General features: G+C 54.9%; 10 protein-coding genes across 10 annotated transcripts; 7 read left to right on the top strand and 3 right to left on the bottom strand.

Moving 5' to 3' along the window:
- Positions 1 to 38: 38 nt before the first annotated feature.
- On the bottom strand, positions 39 to 3,371 carry L969DRAFT_94132 (uncharacterized protein; the record flags this gene model as incomplete). The annotated part of the gene is made up of 6 exons (XM_014713412.1): positions 39 to 284; positions 334 to 590; positions 638 to 711; positions 762 to 1,865; positions 1,919 to 2,984; positions 3,032 to 3,371. 6 exons carry the CDS (start codon positions 3,369 to 3,371, stop codon positions 39 to 41), a joined length of 3,087 nt encoding a protein of 1,028 aa, XP_014568898.1.
- Positions 3,372 to 3,522: 151 nt separating this feature from the next.
- L969DRAFT_418377 (uncharacterized protein) lies at positions 3,523 to 5,649 on the top strand. Its single transcript, XM_014713411.1, has 4 exons — positions 3,523 to 3,653; positions 3,708 to 4,051; positions 4,113 to 4,916; positions 4,969 to 5,649. Exons 2-4 carry the CDS (start codon positions 3,813 to 3,815, stop codon positions 5,360 to 5,362), a joined length of 1,437 nt encoding a protein of 478 aa, XP_014568897.1. The 5' UTR covers positions 3,523 to 3,653; positions 3,708 to 3,812; the 3' UTR covers positions 5,363 to 5,649.
- Positions 5,650 to 5,915: 266 nt separating this feature from the next.
- On the top strand, positions 5,916 to 6,527 carry L969DRAFT_86960 (uncharacterized protein). Its single transcript, XM_014713410.1, has 5 exons — positions 5,916 to 5,984; positions 6,036 to 6,103; positions 6,152 to 6,275; positions 6,332 to 6,407; positions 6,457 to 6,527. The coding sequence occupies exons 1-5, from the start codon at positions 5,953 to 5,955 to the stop codon at positions 6,472 to 6,474; spliced, it is 318 nt and encodes a 105-aa protein (XP_014568896.1). The 5' UTR covers positions 5,916 to 5,952; the 3' UTR covers positions 6,475 to 6,527.
- Positions 6,528 to 6,582: 55 nt separating this feature from the next.
- L969DRAFT_103009 (uncharacterized protein) lies at positions 6,583 to 7,141 on the top strand (the record flags this gene model as incomplete). The annotated part of the gene is made up of 3 exons (XM_014713409.1): positions 6,583 to 6,626; positions 6,687 to 6,746; positions 6,796 to 7,141. Exons 1-3 carry the CDS (start codon positions 6,604 to 6,606, stop codon positions 7,139 to 7,141), a joined length of 429 nt encoding a protein of 142 aa, XP_014568895.1. The 5' UTR covers positions 6,583 to 6,603.
- Positions 7,142 to 7,226: 85 nt separating this feature from the next.
- L969DRAFT_94129 (uncharacterized protein) lies at positions 7,227 to 9,556 on the bottom strand (the record flags this gene model as incomplete). Its single annotated transcript, XM_014713408.1, has 7 exons — positions 7,227 to 7,769; positions 7,815 to 8,019; positions 8,069 to 8,166; positions 8,215 to 8,334; positions 8,383 to 8,505; positions 8,553 to 8,681; positions 8,741 to 9,556. The coding sequence occupies 7 exons, from the start codon at positions 9,554 to 9,556 to the stop codon at positions 7,227 to 7,229; spliced, it is 2,034 nt and encodes a 677-aa protein (XP_014568894.1).
- Positions 9,557 to 10,425: 869 nt separating this feature from the next.
- On the top strand, positions 10,426 to 11,651 carry L969DRAFT_23520 (uncharacterized protein). Its single transcript, XM_014712914.1, has 4 exons — positions 10,426 to 10,957; positions 11,005 to 11,214; positions 11,261 to 11,360; positions 11,408 to 11,651. The coding sequence occupies exons 1-4, from the start codon at positions 10,646 to 10,648 to the stop codon at positions 11,557 to 11,559; spliced, it is 774 nt and encodes a 257-aa protein (XP_014568400.1). The 5' UTR covers positions 10,426 to 10,645; the 3' UTR covers positions 11,560 to 11,651.
- L969DRAFT_103006 (uncharacterized protein) lies at positions 11,628 to 12,753 on the top strand (the record flags this gene model as incomplete). The annotated part of the gene is made up of 11 exons (XM_014713407.1): positions 11,628 to 11,679; positions 11,731 to 11,774; positions 11,828 to 11,864; positions 11,922 to 11,945; positions 11,998 to 12,033; positions 12,084 to 12,102; positions 12,161 to 12,203; positions 12,262 to 12,318; positions 12,376 to 12,537; positions 12,593 to 12,679; positions 12,735 to 12,753. The coding sequence occupies exons 1-11, from the start codon at positions 11,662 to 11,664 to the stop codon at positions 12,751 to 12,753; spliced, it is 546 nt and encodes a 181-aa protein (XP_014568893.1). The 5' UTR covers positions 11,628 to 11,661.
- Positions 12,754 to 12,876: 123 nt separating this feature from the next.
- L969DRAFT_16977 (uncharacterized protein) lies at positions 12,877 to 13,635 on the top strand (the record flags this gene model as incomplete). The annotated part of the gene is made up of 3 exons (XM_014712893.1): positions 12,877 to 12,906; positions 12,973 to 13,434; positions 13,489 to 13,635. 3 exons carry the CDS (start codon positions 12,877 to 12,879, stop codon positions 13,633 to 13,635), a joined length of 639 nt encoding a protein of 212 aa, XP_014568379.1.
- On the bottom strand, positions 13,489 to 15,091 carry L969DRAFT_86951 (glycoside hydrolase family 18 protein). The gene is made up of 5 exons (XM_014713406.1): positions 15,028 to 15,091; positions 14,785 to 14,966; positions 14,432 to 14,738; positions 13,925 to 14,383; positions 13,489 to 13,876 (listed from the first exon to the last, which is right to left on the bottom strand). Exons 1-4 carry the CDS (start codon positions 15,067 to 15,069, stop codon positions 13,967 to 13,969), a joined length of 948 nt encoding a protein of 315 aa, XP_014568892.1. The 5' UTR covers positions 15,070 to 15,091; the 3' UTR covers positions 13,489 to 13,876; positions 13,925 to 13,966.
- A 63-nt stretch (positions 15,092 to 15,154) lies between these two features.
- L969DRAFT_94124 (uncharacterized protein) lies at positions 15,155 to 17,770 on the top strand (the record flags this gene model as incomplete). The annotated part of the gene is made up of 11 exons (XM_014713405.1): positions 15,155 to 15,290; positions 15,345 to 15,388; positions 15,436 to 15,485; positions 15,542 to 15,656; positions 15,713 to 15,827; positions 15,876 to 15,952; positions 16,002 to 16,520; positions 16,572 to 16,657; positions 16,710 to 16,869; positions 16,918 to 17,535; positions 17,588 to 17,770. 11 exons carry the CDS (start codon positions 15,155 to 15,157, stop codon positions 17,768 to 17,770), a joined length of 2,103 nt encoding a protein of 700 aa, XP_014568891.1.
- Positions 17,771 to 17,790: the final 20 nt, after the last annotated feature.

The following is a 17,790-nucleotide window of genomic DNA, read 5'->3' as shown; positions in this document are numbered from 1 at the left end:
TTCTGTCTAGATGGTATTGAGGCTGACTCGGACCGCGCTCACGCTTTCAGTTCAGTGTCTGTCAGTAAGTATCGAGCTTTGCCTTCACCGCAAACAACGCGATCAATGCCTATTGCAAATGCGCCGCCGAGATTCTTGAGATCCGTCGGATGAGTATGACGACTGCTGTGAAGAGCGATACTTCCAGAGATCTTCCTGATGCGGGCTTTCGCTATCTCCAATCTCGCGCGGTAAGCATCGCGATCATCGACGTCAGGAGGTTTCAGGTAGCCTAAGAATGTGGTCTGTTCAGCCTGTATCAGCCCGTGATTGCAGAGCGATTGGCAGACTTACGGCAGCCTCGCCTCGGACATCCACGTAGAGTCTTTCGCGAACTGCGTCAATGTCATCCATCTCTTGTGCACTCTCGTCCTCAATAAGAATGACAAATTCCCATCTGAGCTTGCCGTTGCGTAGCTTTAGCCAGTCTGTGGCCGGTGGTATGTCACGCAGACGTGCGCGCACATGAAAGCGCTGGGCGGTCGGTTGCTCTGCCAGAATGGCACTGATCTTCGCAACCGTCTTGCTTGACAAAGTGCAGACAGTCAAGGCTGCAATTGCATAAGCGTCGCTGCGTTACCTTTGCAGTAGAACTCACCTGGCTTGGGAGCTTCGAGGCGTGCACCGCCATCGCGGCCAGTTTCGGGATCTCTGTCATGCTTTTGCTTTCGCCTGTCACGCATACGCGTCAGCGCATCTCATATCAGTGCCAATCTACGAACGCAAGTAGATCGGTCAAGAGCTGATCATCGGGCTCCATCGTTTTGCAGAAGCGTTCGAGCCGGGTTCTCTGGTTGCGATCATTGTCGCGCACGTCTAGTACTAGGTCCCCGCTGCGATCGAGTCGAGCGTGTCCATTGCGAAAGTAGATGAATGTGCCGCGGTGAAGCTTTTGCTCGCGTAAAAGATCCCCACAAGCGTCCCAGATGGCGACCTTGATTGTGCCGACGTGACCATCCGAGTTGACACGTGGATTCTCTGTGTAATCGGTGATTCTGACTTCAAAGGGTCGCCCCTTCTCTTGCGGGTAGACGTTTGTAATCTCGCCAACAACGTCGTAGAAGCTCTTCTCAACCATCGTCTCGATAAGCCGAAGCCTTTCCGCCCGCACCGTCGTGCCTTGTGCCGCCTGGGCCGGCTGGGTGGCCGCCTTGAGTCTGATCTGCAGTTCGGGACCATCTGGCGGATCACTCTTGGGAAATTGGACAGGTTTGTGATCGTGCTCATATGCTGTCCGGCTTTTGTGTAGGTTGGCGAGCGCAGGATGATTCTCGTCAATGATCTCGATGCATGGCGCGCAGGACAGTGCGTCTTTGAGCTGGGATACCTTGATTTCGAGGCCTCTCGGACTCGCTTTATCCCATTTCGGGTAGCCTCCCGTGATGAGTAGATAGTCGCCTGGCTTTACATCGGAGATGTGCTGTTGCTCGTCTCTATGGATCGAGAGCGCCACGATACGCTTGCCTAGCACGGGGCCTACTCTATAGTCTTCTAGATCGCAACACTCGGTGTAATCCGTCGCCCGTATACGCCAGAAGAGACCCCGAGTCGCATCGGGACTGACAACCTGGACAACTATCGTCTGTCGCTGGTAAAGCATCATGTCTCTGATCGAGACAACGAGTTGAGCAAGATGAGTGATGCTGCTCATCGGAGAAGTCTCGCGTTTCTGGTCTGTCGCGGTCGATGTCGTTTGAGTAGACGATGGTGGCACATCTCGAGATTGTTTGCTCGGTTTATGGGCATCTTCGCGAGAATCTCTTTTGCGTTTGCCGTTGCTTGTAAGGATTTCGGATAACTTGTGATCGTTGAACGCGATCTCGCGTCTGCACATGCACATCTTGTGAGCTACAGCAAGCCACGCACACATATGACGCACTCTTTGATCGGTTCGAGGCGAGCTTCGCTTGGCGGTACGATACGAAAAGATCCGTACTTGCTGTTGCACTTGAGCTCCCAAATCTCGAGTTTCGGCGAACACGCAAAGGGGGCCGAGTTGATCTCGAGAAACATGCCCTGTTTAGGGCACATCGACTGTATCAGTGTATGCTGGCCATCCCAGAAGCTGACTTGTAGGACATGGCGGCCTCCGGCACGCGTTTCGAATTGCTCAGGAAGGCGCTCATTGCTAGTGTAATCGGTCGCCTGAATGAGTGTCGCCTGATTAGTCTCTGGCTGAGCTTTCGTTCTTACGGAGAGCACGTGAACGATGACAGAGCTCAAAATGACATTGCTAGGCTTGGATGGCTTGAGGTCTCGCACAAGCACTAATCGCTGAATATCGACAGGCTCGCTGGGCTCTAGTTTTGGCTTGGGGAAGAGCACACGGACAGGCGAAATCAATATTGAAGGTGTGCGGTCCGATGACGGGACACGAGCACATCTGAGACTTCTGGGCGTGTGTAAAGAGCTTGGCGAATGCTCGCTATAATACTCGCTCATCGTCTCATTCAGTATTGCGTCCTCCTCGGGCGTTCGCAAAAATAGCGCTTCTTTTCGCTGCGCTGGCTCCGACTGTAGGTCCTTCGACGATGGCGTCAGGCTAGGCATGACAGCCGCCGGCGACGTCGGCTTTGTGCTACTAGCGCCATCGCCACCTGGCATTGCATCGACAGAGCTCGTGTTCGCAGATCGATTGAGTGATACGGCCATCAAAGGCTCACGTCTAGCCTCGCTTTCGACATCATTTGCTGCTGTGAAGGAGTTTGCGCTTGAAGCCGCCGCCGTGGCCGGACCATTGGCGGCTCTTCTTGCTTGCTTTTTGGCTCTATTGGACATTGTTTCGACATTCAGAGGCGAACCGGAGCCTACGGAGACCATGCTGGTGCTCGAAGAGCTACTGTCAGATCGAGCAAGCTGCTTGCCTGCTTTATGAGGCGAAAGCGGAGCAGTCTTGCCTTTCTTTCCTGATTTCCTATGTCTCGCTAGCCTCTCATCGGTCGCCTCTGCAGTCCTAACGTCAGCACGTTCGCGACCAATTCTGTGATCTTACTTTGCCGTAGATCTATATCTATAAGTCGCGAACATGACTGGGCTGTCGTCGGGCTCATGTATCGCAGCGCACAGCCATTATCGATGTGCCACAGCCCTTTGTGCTGTTCTTCATCGACCTGCTGGCCTCGAGCGGGTTGCCAGATCGCGTCAAACTCCAATTTGACGATTGCTGTGACATCCCTGGCATGCTTGAGCAGAGAAGCCAGCTCCTCTGCCCAATGACCTTTGAGTTGTAGCTCTTTCGAGTCGCCTGAGCCAAATTCTTCGATGCGACATTTTAGGATGCATGCGTGTGGATTGTATGCGTCTGTTCTGACCACCAGACCCTCAAGAAGCATGAGGGATGCCGAGACAGCCTAGATGGCCACGGCCTAGTCAGTCGCTATATTGTCAGCGCGCCCGCGGGAGCAGCAGGAGCGCGACGTGGCAAAGTCACGCGTCGCCAGAATGGGTGCCATCGGCCCGGCATACGACTATTACTGGTTTGGACTCGGATCAAATTTTTGCGCTAAGTGGTGAGCACAAGCTCGTTCCTTACCTTAATAACTGGACAACTCGAGCTAATAGACATGTCATACGGGTACGGCGGCGGTGGTGGTGGCTACGGTGGTGGCGGAGGTGTACGTCTACTCGAGGGCTTCGATCTCATCAGGTGCTGACTGCCTTTTCCTTTGTCTTTTCCTTTTTCACGCAACATCCATTGAACCTACCACTCTTTGCTGCACACCTCATCCCTCGATTGGCTTTGATCGCGCCATGTCGGCTTACATCGACAACCAATGATGGACATCTCGCAACTCAATCGATCACTTGACAACCTGAAGGGCTATGGCGTATCAGCTGGTGGCTACGGCGGCGCAGGCGGCTACGGAGGTGGTGGCGGCGGCTACGGCGGCGGTGGCTATGGCGGCGGCGGTGGTGGCTTCGGCGGCGACTCTATGTCCAATCTTGGCTCGGGCCTCAACAAGCCAAATTGGCAGACGCAGGCACTGACCAAATTCGAAAAGAACTTTTACGTGTACGTTACTGTCTTTGGAGTCTGCTGCACCAGTGCTGACACGATAGATTGCCGCTTTCAGTGAAGATCGCCGCGTGTCGGCTCGCTCAGAGCGTGATGTCGACGCTTTCCGCGCTGCCAAAGAGATCCAAGTCTTTGGCCGTGGCATCCCGAAGCCAGTCGAAAGCTTCAGCGAAGCCGGCTTCCCAGACTACATTCTCTCCGAGATCAAGAAGGCAAACTTCCCTGCTCCTTCGCCCATTCAGTCTCAGGCCTGGCCAATGGCGCTTTCGGGTCGCGATCTCGTCGCAGTCTCTGCCACCGGTTCCGGCAAGACCATCGCATTCTCTCTGCCTGCTATGATCCACATCAACGCTCAGCCCCTGCTCGCGCCTGGTGACGGTCCCATTGTACTCATTCTTTCGCCCACAAGAGAGCTGGCTGTCCAGACTGCTGCAGAGTGCACCCGATTCGGTGCCTCGTCCAAGATCCGCAACACTTGCGTCTACGGTGGTGCGCCCAAAGGCGGTCAGATCAGAGACCTCCAGCGCGGCGCAGAGATTGTCATCGCCACACCTGGTCGTCTCATCGACATGCTCGAGAGCGGCAAGACGAACTTGCTCAGAGTCACTTACCTCGTCATGGACGAAGCCGATCGCATGCTTGACATGGGTTTCGAGCCTCAGATTCGCAAGATCGTCGATCAGATCAGACCTGATCGTCAGACGCTCATGTTCTCTGCTACTTGGCCAAAGGAAGTCCAGAAGCTCGCATCGGAGTACTTGCGCGACTTTGCACAGGTCAACGTAGGCTCGCTCGAGCTCTCGGCGAACGTCAATATCCTGCAGATCGTAGAAGTCTGCTCTGATTACGAGAAACGTGGAAAGTACGTATATACCCAGTCGTCCGCTCTCTTTGTGTCTGACACTAGTTTACAGGCTCATCAAGCATCTCGAAAAGATTTCTGCAGAAAACGCAAAGGTGCTCATATTCATCGGCACAAAGCGCGTCGCCGACGACCTTACGAAATATCTTCGACAAGACGGCTGGCCTGCACTGGCCATCCACGGCGACAAGCAGCAGCAAGAGCGTGATTGGGTTCTCGCTGAGTTCAAGAGTGGTCGTTCACCCATCATGATCGCAACAGACGTTGCTTCTCGTGGTCTAGGTAAGCTTCGTTCTACGCTGACTTCCACACTTTGCGCCCTAGCAGCGCTCACTCAGCATCGGCTTGGGCTTTGCACGGTCGATGCGGCACGTGTGAACAAGTTGCGCGCAAGACATGCGCGAGATCGACGATCAGCCAGTGCGATGCGCTTCGGTCTTTGTTGATCATCCTAGTTCAGCCTCTCTCACGACTCAGATGCGATCTCCCAGCGGCCCGGGCCTGTCATGGCTGACGTGTTTTGTGCCTCGCAAGGTCAAAGAAGCAAAGCTCGGTCGACAAGCGCTGTGCTAAACGGATTCGACGGGCCCTCCTTGACGTGCTCAAACTTTTGATGCTCGCTCAGTCATCAGCATCGGCGGTCTCTCCCCCAGAGCTGCCCGTGTTGCCCGTGTCTCACGCACAGTCGCTTCGTCTTTGATCCGAGCTCGTCATCCGGGAGATCCATCCGAGTCCGACGAAAGATTGTGGAACGTTTGCGTTGCGCTCGTCGAGAGTCAGCGCAAGAAGGAATCTGCCAAGCAGAAGCGCAAGATGTCGCCGGCCGATCGATTACTGTTCTCGAGCTTTGCGCGCCTCAACGGCTTGGGCGCGTGTGCTTCGACCGGATTGCTCGAGTATCGAGCAGTTCTGCGCTGGATCAGCGCTCGCTCAAAATTCTCAGCAACTGCTCCTCTCCCCTGCCTCTTTGAGACCAAGATGTTTATAGCAATCGCGATCAGATGTGAAAGACATCTCGTATGTCATCAATTACGACATGCCAAATCAGATCGAAGACTACATCCATCGGTCAGTGTCTTTGCATTTCTGCATAGCTCAAGACTCACATGGTCACCGCAGTATCGGACGAACAGGCCGTGCTGGTCGCAAAGGCACAGCCTACAGCTACTTCACACCTGAGCAAAGCAGTAAGTCTCGCAGATGTCGAGTCACTGAACGCGCTGACGTCTTGGCAGAACTCGCTCGTGATCTTGCCAAGATTCTGGCAGATGCAAAGCAGAACGTCCCGCCTGAGCTCGCTCAGATGTCAATGTACGGCGGCGGCGGTGGTGGCGGTCGTGGCCGTGGCGGCGGTCGAGGGTGAGCATCGTCTCCGTGATGGAGGATCTCCGAGCTGACAGGTTCTTCCTTCACAGTGGCGGCGGTGGCGGTTATGGCTACGCTGGTCCGACTGGCTCGAATGGATACGGAGGTGGCCCGTCCGGCGGAGGTGTACGCTCGTTTGCCTTCCATACAAGACTCTGCTGATTCTTCCTCGCAGTACGGTGGTCGCTACTGAGCAGCGCTCGCTCCGCACTACCCATAGAGATGTCTTATCACACCATGTTGTCTGAGCAATGTCATGCTCTGCCCCATTCCCTCCCCATCGCGTCATCGACTCAGGTCTGTCCCCCGGTCCGCATTCATCATGGCAGCTTCATCAGCGTTCTTGCAAGTCTACCCGTGCGAATAGAGTGAGTGGAGGCGGAGGCTGATTGATCAGCTGCACAGCCAAAGTGGTGCGTATGCCGTCGTCGGCGCATCTTCGACACGCACAAAATTTGGGAACAAGCAAGTCATTGCTTGGGTTCGCCCAGCTCTTCCTGACATGTGGACGCAGAGTTCTGCGATGGTATCAAGACGCCGGCTTGAAGGTGACGCCCATCAACCCCAAAGAGAGCGAGATAGAAGGCCTGCAAGTCACAAAGACGCTCAAGGAGCTGACTAATCCCACGACGACGTCCATCTCTGTGATCACGCCCCCGGCAGTAACGCTGCAAGTGCTCAAGGACGCTGTGGAGCTGGACATCCAGCACATATGGCTTCAACCGGGTGCAGAAGACGCGGCGGTCAAGGAGGCGATAGCCAATGATTCGACACTGAGCTCGAGGACAATCCATTCTGGGCCATGCATACTCGTTCTCGGTCATCAGCTGTTATCACAGGCGAAGAAGAGTAACTTATGATACGCGCACGCGAGCACTGACTCGCATCTGTAGCAAGTGCAAGCGAGCGCAAGGAGTGCATTGCAGTGTACCAGTCTATGTATACTCAATGCAGCCGGCGCTGTCGAAGCTCTGGCTCGCTGGCAGGAACAACGTAGACTTGATCGTCAGGCGCGTCGCTCTCGCCTAAGCTGTCCGTCAAGGCCTTGCCCCTGCGTGCGATCTGTCGCCAAGCCTGCACCATCTTGCTTGGTCTGTCGACGTAGGTGATCTTTGGATGGGGTGTGAAGCCTACGCCTTCTTGTGAGATGGCGTCGTCGTCGACCGGATCGAGAAGGTCCTCCATATCGTCATCGTCGGTGCGCTGACTCTTAAGTACTGCTTTGACCTGAGCAGGCGTAACGCCAGGCGGTAAGACGTGACGGTTGAAGAAGCTCTGTCGCGTCGCGGTCTTTCTATACAAGGCGCGAGTGTTCTCGTCGTCCGCGTACTTTCGAATCGTATACTTGTAGCCGTTATCCGTCTTCTCTCCCAGCTCAAGGCAAAACGCCGTCAAAGGTTCGTCCTTTGTCAACTCGCGTTCTGTGCCGTTCGGTCGAACGAACATCATCAGCCGACCCGATTTGCCTTCCGTCATAACGCGGAGCGTCTGTGACCGGTAAGCCTAAATATATGTAAAGGCGAGGAGGCTTACCTGTTGCGGGTACACCCCGATGGCTTGGCGAAGCAGAGTGTCGAAGAGGCGCACGCCCATACGAAATGTCGATTCTGCTTCTTCTGACGAGCCGTTGAGGCAGTAGTCCATATCAGCAATGGAGATGTACTGGAAGCCAAAGATTCGCTTGGTGTTATGGTAGGCGATGAAGATGCCATCCATGCCACCGATGCGCGCTTGGTAACTGCTTTCGCCGATCAGCGCGAGAATGACGCTGGCGAGCGTAAGCTTGCCTGTACTTTAAGTACGCGTTGCGGATCAAGTCGTAGATCTCGCGCTCGTATGACTCTTCCATCCCGTGGTTATATCGAATGAGATACCCACTCGCTTCCTGAGGCTCTCTATCAGCGCTGCGCAGCAAGTACAGAGGTAGACCGACTTCGTGGTTGAGTTTGTCTGTCCTGACAGACACTGTTGCGCGCGTCTTGATGTCAAAGGTCTGCTTCGGCAGCAGAGGATGGTGGCAATCTATCTGCGACCGCATGAGAATGCCGCCGCTCTATACAGGTATCAGCGTCAGATCGCAAGGTGACGCGTTCGGGCATACTTTGCAGTACGCATATCCATCATGCTGAGTATCACGACTGGTATTTTGCTCGGCAAGACTCTGCGCCAGAGCCTCTTCAAATTCGGCGGGCGGGGTGACGAGCAGTTTTTCCATCACGTGTCCCTGAGTGCCGTTCAGCGCCGTCACAGTGCTCAAAAAAAGAAGCTTACAAGCTCAGACAGAATCTCTTCGTCCTGCAGATCGGCGCCTTTGTCGCTATCGATGACGTATCGCCCGTCTTGGTATCGCAATATGACGCTTGCAGGTAGACGCGGCCCGATACCGAGAATCGCTGGACTCTGCAAGCCTCGTGCAGTAAGATGAGCTTCCTGTAGCTGCTGAGAGAGGTAAGACTTGCCTGGTCCTTCCAGAGCATGCTAAGATGGTCCGTCCGCAGGTGCTGAACGCCATGCTGCAGGAGCCAGAAATGAACCAGCGAGGGCACGAGACTGCTCGTGCTGCCTCTAAAAAGTGCGTCGTGCTTGTCGGCAAGCGTCCGCAGACTTTTGTCGCCAGAGGGAGGCACAAATTGCGATATCCTGTTGGCATTGTATGAAGCGCGACCGGGTATGTGTTTGAGATGTGGCTCGTAGTTGTACACCCCCGTACGAGGATCTTGGAGCCAGTGGATACCAGGATTGAACAAGACACGATTCAGTCCATGCTGAAGGCGCGCATACGGTATCTCTTCGAGCGCCTCAATGCGATCAAGCTCGATCTCTGCAGGCTCGATTGTTCCTGTATTGATGATGACCGCGTTCTGAGGATGAGCTTTCGCAGGCGCAGGCGCTGTCGAACGGGTGCGCCCCTGCGTCGCTCGAACTTTGGCAACGCTTTGCACAACGATCGACGAAGACTGCTCGCCAGGCAGCGCTTTTGCTAGACTTTCTAATTTTGCAAGTATGGCCGCTCGTCGCTCGCTGTGGCTCGCAGCCGTTGCTTTTCCTTTCGGCTGTGATCGAGACTTTGTCTGACTCGTCTGGCGAGCCTTTTTGACAGCCTTGAAGGCCTTGACTCCTGCTAATGCGACCGCATCGGGTGTTGTCGATGAAGAGGCTTCCGTTTGCAACGAGCGCGCATGATCGCCAATGGCTGTGCTTCGCACGCGAGTGAGCGTATTGCGAGCTGCAGTAGTGCTCAGTAAGCGCTCGTGTGCGCACCGAAGACAGCGCATCCTGGATCGAGCCTGAACGCACTTTGCACGTCGCGCGCGTTTTCACTGCTGCGAACCCTCTCTCCAGTCGTCGGTCGTTCGTCATCGTTGCCGTGCTCACGGTCTCAGAGCAGAGGCACTACGGCATCGCATATCCTATGGTCATTGACTCGCTCTGGATGCATCTCAGACTAGTGCCACTCTGTGCAACTGAAGCAAACCTTCGAAGAGTCCTGCCAATCCTTTCTAACGCGTATAGCCAGACCCATTGCGCTCCGGGGCATACAAACACAACGACTCGGCTTGAAGAGCGTGCGAGTCGATCATCTGCGATGTGACACCAACAGCATGTCACTACAGCCGCTTGATTTGGGCGGCCTTATATGATTCTACAGGATTTATGCACGAGCACACGTCCTTGATCGCCTTCGCCAATATGCATGCAGGCAGCATCGAGATCGCGATAGCTTCTACCGCTAGAGTCTCGGCAGGACGCTCGCATCGTCGAACTCTCAAAGCCAGACCGAGAGTGTCAATGTCAGATGCATTGCGGCAAATATACATCATGGTAGTCTTGCAAGTGCGAAGCCATCGGGTTGTAGCACGCTCATTCTGCTTTTCAGAACACATATATCTGCTATCTGGTTATGCATCATTGACTCAAAAGACGTAGAGATTCGTGCGAAATGAGGGAGATCGCGAGGGAGCGCTGTCGCGATCTGACTTGCATGCTTCAGACAGGATGGCTGCCATCGACACGCATGGAATGATCTGCTCATGACTGTCATTGAGGCTCCCAGCGAGGATCAGCGCTATGAGAAGGTCATCGGAGCAGAGGCTAGGTGACCAGTATATATATTACATTCGTCGATCCTCCTGCCATGGCTGGAGAAGTCGACAAAAAATAGACAAATCGCCTTTTACTATTTGTCTCGTGCCGCGCATCTTCACAGAGCCATTATCGACTCTTTGACATCTCTTCTTGAGAATCCGTCTTTTTGCGCAGACTCTAGGTGACCTCTTCTCGGCCGATTGGATGCAGAGCGCTTTTTGGGAGGATTTTGCGAAACGGACCCGGCGACTTTTTTGACGCGCCTCGACCGAGGATCGATGAGTGAAGCATCTGCGCCTAGACGACGTAGTACTCGCTTGCAGGCGGCAACATCAAATGAACCTTCGATAGCGCTCGGTCAGCGCAATGAGCCCACAACGCCGAAAGCTAACAAGCGGAGGAAGCTTGCAAACACGGCATTGCCGCTGTCACCCTTTGTTGGCCACTTTACACCTAGCAAGCTCAGGACCGATGAAGCCAAATTCGGTCTGATACAAGAGAGGATGGCGCCCGATATTTGGAAGATGCTCATTGCTACTTGCCTGCTCAATCAGACTTCCGGACGAGCAGCAGTACCTGTGCTGTATCAAGTTTGTCAAGCATGTGTGTCAGCATGCAAGAGCTCACGATGTTGCAGATACTCGAGCGATGGCCAACTGCGCATGCACTTGCAGCGGCAGACCTGCAGGAGCTCACGCAAGTCATCTACCCGATCGGGCTCTACAATCGACGAGCACGTATGCTCATCAGGTTTTCTCAGACTTATGTGGACGAGCCGCCGACGGAAGGCATCTTGTCGTGTAACAAGTCTGATCGAGCGTATGTGCCAACGATGATCAGTCACTATGTAAGCGTCAGAAGGTTCAGTGGAGGGCAAGCTGATACCGTCGCAGCCTGGCGTTGGACGATACGCACTCGACTCGTACCGCATCTTCATCGAGAACGCCAACTCATCAGAGCCAAGCTGGAGAAGCGTTTTGCCGCTCGACAAGGGTGCGCAGATCAGAGATCGCTTGACAGTGACTGATCATGCACAGCAGAGCTCAAAAAGTATCTCGAGTGGCGATGGGCGCTAGAGGGAAAAGCTTGGGATCCTCAGAAGGGCGTCACCGGAGACTTGTCTGTAGCCCAGCAGGAAGTATTCCACGTTGCCCAGCTCGAGAGAGCTTCGCGATATTGGTCGAAGGAGTGACGACACGGACTCGCTGCATGACGCGATGACGCGCTGTTGTAAATCATCCTCCGCATTGCACTTCGCTTTGGAGACACTCCTTGTCAAGAGCCGACTGCGAGAATGTCGTCCGTTTTCAAGGTACATCGGCGGATCTACGGCCACAGTCGCTGCTGATGACACAGTGCACAGATGGTGCTCGATTGGCTTCGAGGGTTGCTATTCTCCAAAGAACTGTCAGCGCTGTCCCTTGACAATCGGAACTCTTCTCACCGCTATGTTCCGGCAGAGAGATGACGATTGTTGGGCTCCAGAACTCTGGCAAGGCGAGCGAGGCAGTCTCACAGCTTTTGATAGCTGACCATGATCGTTTGACTTGGCAGACAAGCTTGGTCAATGCACTATCTGTCCGCGCCGAGCAGTGACTCTTCCGGCCTTCAGCTGACACGACTTCCGCAGAACGGCCAATTCTCAGAGTCTGTGGTACCTACTGTCGTGAGCGGCTTGTTCGCTCAGTCCTCACCGAGGGCTTAACGCTTGCACAGGGATTCAACGTCAAGAAAGGTTTGCGCCCCAGTACAGACGTGTAGGAAAGCTCAGTGGGTATTCTTGCGATACACAGTGACGAAAGGCAAGGTCACGATGAGGTTATGGGACATTGGCGGGCAAGCGCTAGCTGCAGTGCTCGCTTCGAGTTGCTCATCAGCACCACTGCTTGTCCAGGCAGCCGCGGTTTCGCAGTATGTGGGAACGATACTGCCGAGGCGTCAACGCGATACTGTCAGTCGTCCTTTGAGGAACAGCACTGAGCTGCTGACTCGGCGGCGCGAACGGCAGCTTCATCATAGATTCAGCGGATCATGAAAAGCTAGACTCGGCCAAGGAAGAGCTTCTGACGTTGCTGGAGCGGCCACAGCTTGCTTCGATCCCAGTGCTCGTACTGGGCAATAAGAACGACTTGCCCAGCGCATTGAAAGTGGCAGATCTCATTGACCGGCTGTCAGTCTCGCGACGATCCATCTGCTCTTGCTCACATCCCTCCGTGACGCGACAGGGAGCTAGCAAAGATCGCCAATAGAGAGGTGAGCTGCTACTCGATCTCATGTCAAAATCAGAACAACATCGACATCACCATGAACTGGTAAGCGCTCTTGTCAGCATGCGCAAAAGTTCGCGGTCTGATCGGAACGTCCCAGGCTGACGAAGCGAGCGTGATCACCTGTACACTGTCATTGTATCATTGTACACCACAAGTCAATTGCGCGTATGACCAGTCTCTGAGGACGCCGCTGAGAGCATATCGATAGTAGACGCGTCGTGTCACCTTAGCTGAGTGGCATGGTCAAGCGAAAGCCCAAGTCTGCACAGGTAGGCGGAACCCTCTCTGCTGACAAGCGTCTGTTCATGTCTCTCTCTCTCTCTCTCTCTCTGCAGCCTCGGACCAACGACGGCCAAGAGACTGGTTCGGCCAATACGTACACGAACCCTAGAGCGACTTTACAACGAATCAGTCGCTCGAACAGTCTGTCGGCCTACGAGTCTGCAATGCAGGACCAGGCATCGCTCGATGGATCAGGCACGTTTCCATTCGCCGAAGAGGAGCACCTCTTGCCGCCCTCCGTCGCATTGAACGCACCTTTCGACTCGGAGACCTTGCAGAGTCAGTTCTTGGCCAATGCAGACTATGGCCATGAGCCCGCCTCGTCAGCGCAGCCTGCCGATGAGTATCTGCGTTCAGCTGAGCAGCAGCCGGCGCAGCAGCAGCAGACGGTCAGCACAGCAGCCGAGGCACCTCAGCCTCGCCTCGTCAACGCCAAGCAATTCAATCGCATCGTCAAGCGAAGAGAAACCCGTCAGCGACTGCAAGCACTTGGCAGAGTAGCGCAAGAACGAAACGTATGTGGTCAGATCGGTGATCATGCTGGAGCTGACTCGTCCGGCCGGGCACAGCAAAAGTACATGTACGAGTCTCGACACAAGCATGCCATGCGTAGAGCTCGAGGGCCTGGCGGTCGATTCCTCACCATCGAAGAACGACGAGCACAAGAAGCACAAGATGCCCTTGCGCATGAGTTGCTGGACGATACGATGGAGTGACAACAACAGCTCTTATCGGTTTCGAACATTGTCGAACCGAGAGTCAGGATACGAAAGGTGGTTCTGGCTAGTGTCTAGTCCACCGCCTTGATGGTGCAAGACGCTTGCGATACGGGGCACGATGGCTGCAGGATCGTTGGCCGGTCGATCGCCACTGAGCTCCCAGTACATAGCGCCGCCGAGTCCTCGCTTGTTGATCCAGTCTGCCTTGCGATGCGCAACATCAACCGTGTCGAATGTGCTATGGTCATGATGTCAGCGGTAGTCTGGTCGGACTCGAGAGACCTGCATGAAGTGGCCGTTGCCGTGTGCATAGCTTGCAATGCAGCGATCATCGTGGTGCACTTGCTGACCTTGCAATGGCTGCCGGTCTTACATCCTCAGCGGCGGCAAAGCTCGCGGACAGAGCTCTCCTCACCAAAGCTTTGTAGTCATACGTGCCGATCTCCCAGCTTCCTTGGCCTTGACCGCTGTAGCTATGGCCGGGCCCCTTACAGTTGAGGAAGCTTCGGCCATAGAGAGGGATGCCGATGACCAGCTTATCTGGTCGGACGGCTTGCGAGAGATAGTACTGGACCGCGCGATCTGTACATATGCCGTTGTTGGTGGATGTCGCAAGGACATTGGCCTGGTGATCTGCCTTGTCGCCCCATGGGCCCGAGTAGTCATAGCTCATCAAGTTCCAGAAGGAGAGATATTGATCCATCTGGCGAATGCGAAGCTGTTGCGACTGTGCAGCACCACAAGGCTATTGAGACTTCAGTATTGCAGCTTTGAAAGGTCGAGGAGGACTCACAGCGGCTACAGTGAGCTCATAAGGTACGGATTCGCCCTTGCGACGTGCATGGGCATCTAGCGCAAGACGACAGGTCCGGAGCAAGTCGACATAGTCCTGCGCTTCCCCATCGTTCTTTGGGAATTCCCAATCGACGTCTAGCCCATCTAGCGCATACTCTTCGAGCAGCTTGACCGAGCTAGTAGCAAACGTGTCGCGTCCTGCCTGGGTTGCTGCAGCCTGCGCAAAGTTGGACGAATGGGTCCAGCCGCCGATGGAGAGGAGCACTTTGAGATGACGATGCTCTTGTTTGAGCTTCAGAAGCGCTCTGCTCGGTCATGAGATATGGCAAAGCCGAGATGGGCGTGACTGACTTGAAGTTACCGTAGAGGAGCGGCCTGCCGTAGTCATCCCATGGCTCACCGTCGTGGTGGATCTGCTCATCTGCCCATGCATCGGTCAAGTAGACCTGACCCGAGTCTGGTCGGATGTTGGCGAATGCATAGAGCACATGCGTCAGGACATTGGCTGGTATCTGACTCGGTAGATATTTTCGCTATCAGACCCGCAATCTGGTTTCAGCTCGGATGAGTAGCTGACAGAGGAGGAGGGCCGACGTCGTAGATGGACCAGCTCGTGAAGTAGCCGACATTGCGCATGTGCCGACACCGCGCTCGCGCTCCTCTCAGCAATCAGCAACAGATGACGCGACTACTCGACGGACACAGAGATGACGCAAAGCCAATGACCAAACGTCCAAACCCTTTCGGAGGCTCGGGCAGAGATGCCAAGCGAGCCTTTCTGCAGAACGCAAGGAAGATACAAGTGCAGCAACCCTCGCGCCAAGGAGCATTGGACAACAATGTCTCTAAATCCTCAGGCACTTTTCCTTGCTTTCCAGCGGTCAACCCTTCAGTCTGATGAGGACGAGCAGAAGCCGCTCTGCCTACAAGCATCGATGTCGAGCGCTTTCTTCAGGTTGGTTTGCTTCGACGACTGACGACACCGCTGATGAGTGAACACAGTCAAGGGCGTTCGAGATTGGCTCCTGGGAGAATGCAATGCGAACTTCAAAGTCGGCTCGAGCGCTCTTGACGTGTTCTTAGACTGATGCACCCCTCGACACGATAGAAATGCAGTCGTGCAGCGAGCCTTCCAGTCATTGCCACGTCATCTCAGGAGACGAGCTGCATCTCACAATGCCAGACGATTGCCTGCCCGGCTGCGAGCCAAAGCCAGATCAGAGGCCCGTCTCACCGTCACAGGTTGGCAATGTTCACCACTGACAGATTGCGCCGTCAGATCGTCAAGGACAAGTCAAAGTCTCACACGATTCGCAAGCTACGCGGCTTTCCTTTCCAGAAGCGACGCAAGCTCGTCTTCATCAGTCGCTCGGATATGCTAGCCAAGCGTCAAAGTCAGTCAGGCATCTCTGTCATTCGCTGCCGCTGACAGACCGCGGCAGAGAACGGCAAATGGCTAGAGACCCACGTCTGGCATGCAAAGCGCATGAAGATGGTCGAGCGATGGGGATACAAGCTAGTGCGTACATAGCCTCGACGTCAATATGCGCTCATTGACGGTCCATCAGGCCGAGAAACCGACCGAGAAATGCTTCCGAGCGGCGTATCGTGCGACATTCTCCGATCAGGGCTGCACGGTCCACGACAGCTCGTATTTCACTCATGTCAGCCTGCAAGGTTCACAGGAAGAGCTCGGAAGAGTGCTCAATCTTCTCATGCCCATCCTCAAACCCTCGCCGACTGCTCTACGCTTCATGGCTGGCGCAAGACATTTCGAGAATACCATCTACTGGCCAGAGCGAGACCTTAGCGGAATTATAGGACCGGTACTCGGCTTCTGGTCTGCGCACACCCGCGATACGCCTACAGCGCGTCAGGTCATGCTAAGACTGCACCCGTCTATCATCAAAGACGCTTCGAAAGCCATCCGACAAGCGATCGCTCTGGTTTCACCCGCCAAGGGCCATACTTCATTGACGGTCGACAAGATCAACGTAGCTTCCTTTGATCTGTTCGGGGCGCAAGCTTGTGCAACATTGGCACGCAGCATCTCGCCCGTCAAGAACGCTTTTCCAGGTCAGAAAGCTGTGCGTGTCGTCTGCTTGCCAAAATCCTGGCTAATTTGACCGGTCTGAAAGGGCTGGCAAGGCTTGATGGCCTCAATGCCATCGCAAATACCCTCGGCATCGATCTTGGGATTACGCATCGTCGATCCGCGGCTAAGGCAAGCCAGCTACGTACCGCTTACCGTTTGAAGGTGCTAATGTGTCGGACAGCTTTCCGCCCAAGAAGCCGGCTGACAGCGCTTCGTGCCAGCCAAGAAGCTCAGTCGACCCCGAGGCAGCATCGTTGCCTTCTTTCTGGGATCTCGAAACCGTCAATAGCTTGAGCAAGCCTCGCTATTCGAAAGCAGAGCTCGATCGCCGGCGATCGAAGGTATGCGGTAGCGCACTACACTGGTAAGCGTGCTGAATGTCTGCACAGATGAACATGCCTGGCTCTTCTTTGGATGCGCAGGAGACAGATGATCGACTGCCTGTTCTCGTGCTGCAGCGAAGCCTCGGAGAAGGATCTAGCACACCGGCTTTTGGACTGACTGTCATCGCGCCATCCGCCTTTGCCCGTCCTCTGCTGCAGTCGCTTGTATTCTGTCAACCTCGTCCGATCGGTCAACGCGAAGTGACGATGCAGCATTTCGAATCTGGCTTACCTGCATTTCCTCACGACTGGCTAGGTACCGCTGCGGGGGAGCAGGAGATGGCGAGGCGAGCAGAGACTATCCAGCTCAAGCATGCTCGGACGCCCAGAGGAAAGCGGGCAGAGTACGATAGACTCGGTGTGACGATGCCCTTCAAGCCCGATTGGCCAGCTCTGCTTGCCGTTGGGAACGCAACGCCTTGGCTCGCACCTCGCTCGATTGCGCTCAAGCTGGTCGAAGCCCTGGATGGCAAACCGACAGATAAGGCAGACAGCGCCAAGCGATTCGACGAAGTGCTCAAGAATCGCAAGCTGCTTGCTACTGGCGTCTGTCAAGCGCGGCTGATCCCTTCCGGCCGTGGCGTCCCCAAAGACCGCGCCAGTGTCTTTGTCGGTGACGGTCAGGTAAGCATATTGTTCGGGACCATAGATGTCAGATGCTGACGCGTGAGAACAGGATGCCAAGCTCGTGGGGTTCGTGACCTCTGGCAGCTTTTCCCTCTCGCACGGCAGAGGACGCGCAATCTGTATGATCACGCTCAAAGCTTTCCTCGATGCGCACGCTTCCAAGAATGCGCAATTCGCCTACCGCAACGTCACGTCGAGGGACAGGCATCGTGCTGTCTTGGAGCTGGCTTAGCTTCGATGCATGTTTGAATA

The sequence above is a fragment of the Mixia osmundae genome, assembly GCF_000708205.1.
Source record: "Mixia osmundae IAM 14324 unplaced genomic scaffold scaffold_4, whole genome shotgun sequence".
Classification (NCBI taxonomy): Eukaryota; Fungi; Basidiomycota; class Mixiomycetes; order Mixiales; family Mixiaceae; genus Mixia; species Mixia osmundae.
The sequence above is the reverse complement of the archived record's forward strand: the minus strand, read 5'-3'. Positions and strand labels throughout refer to the sequence as shown.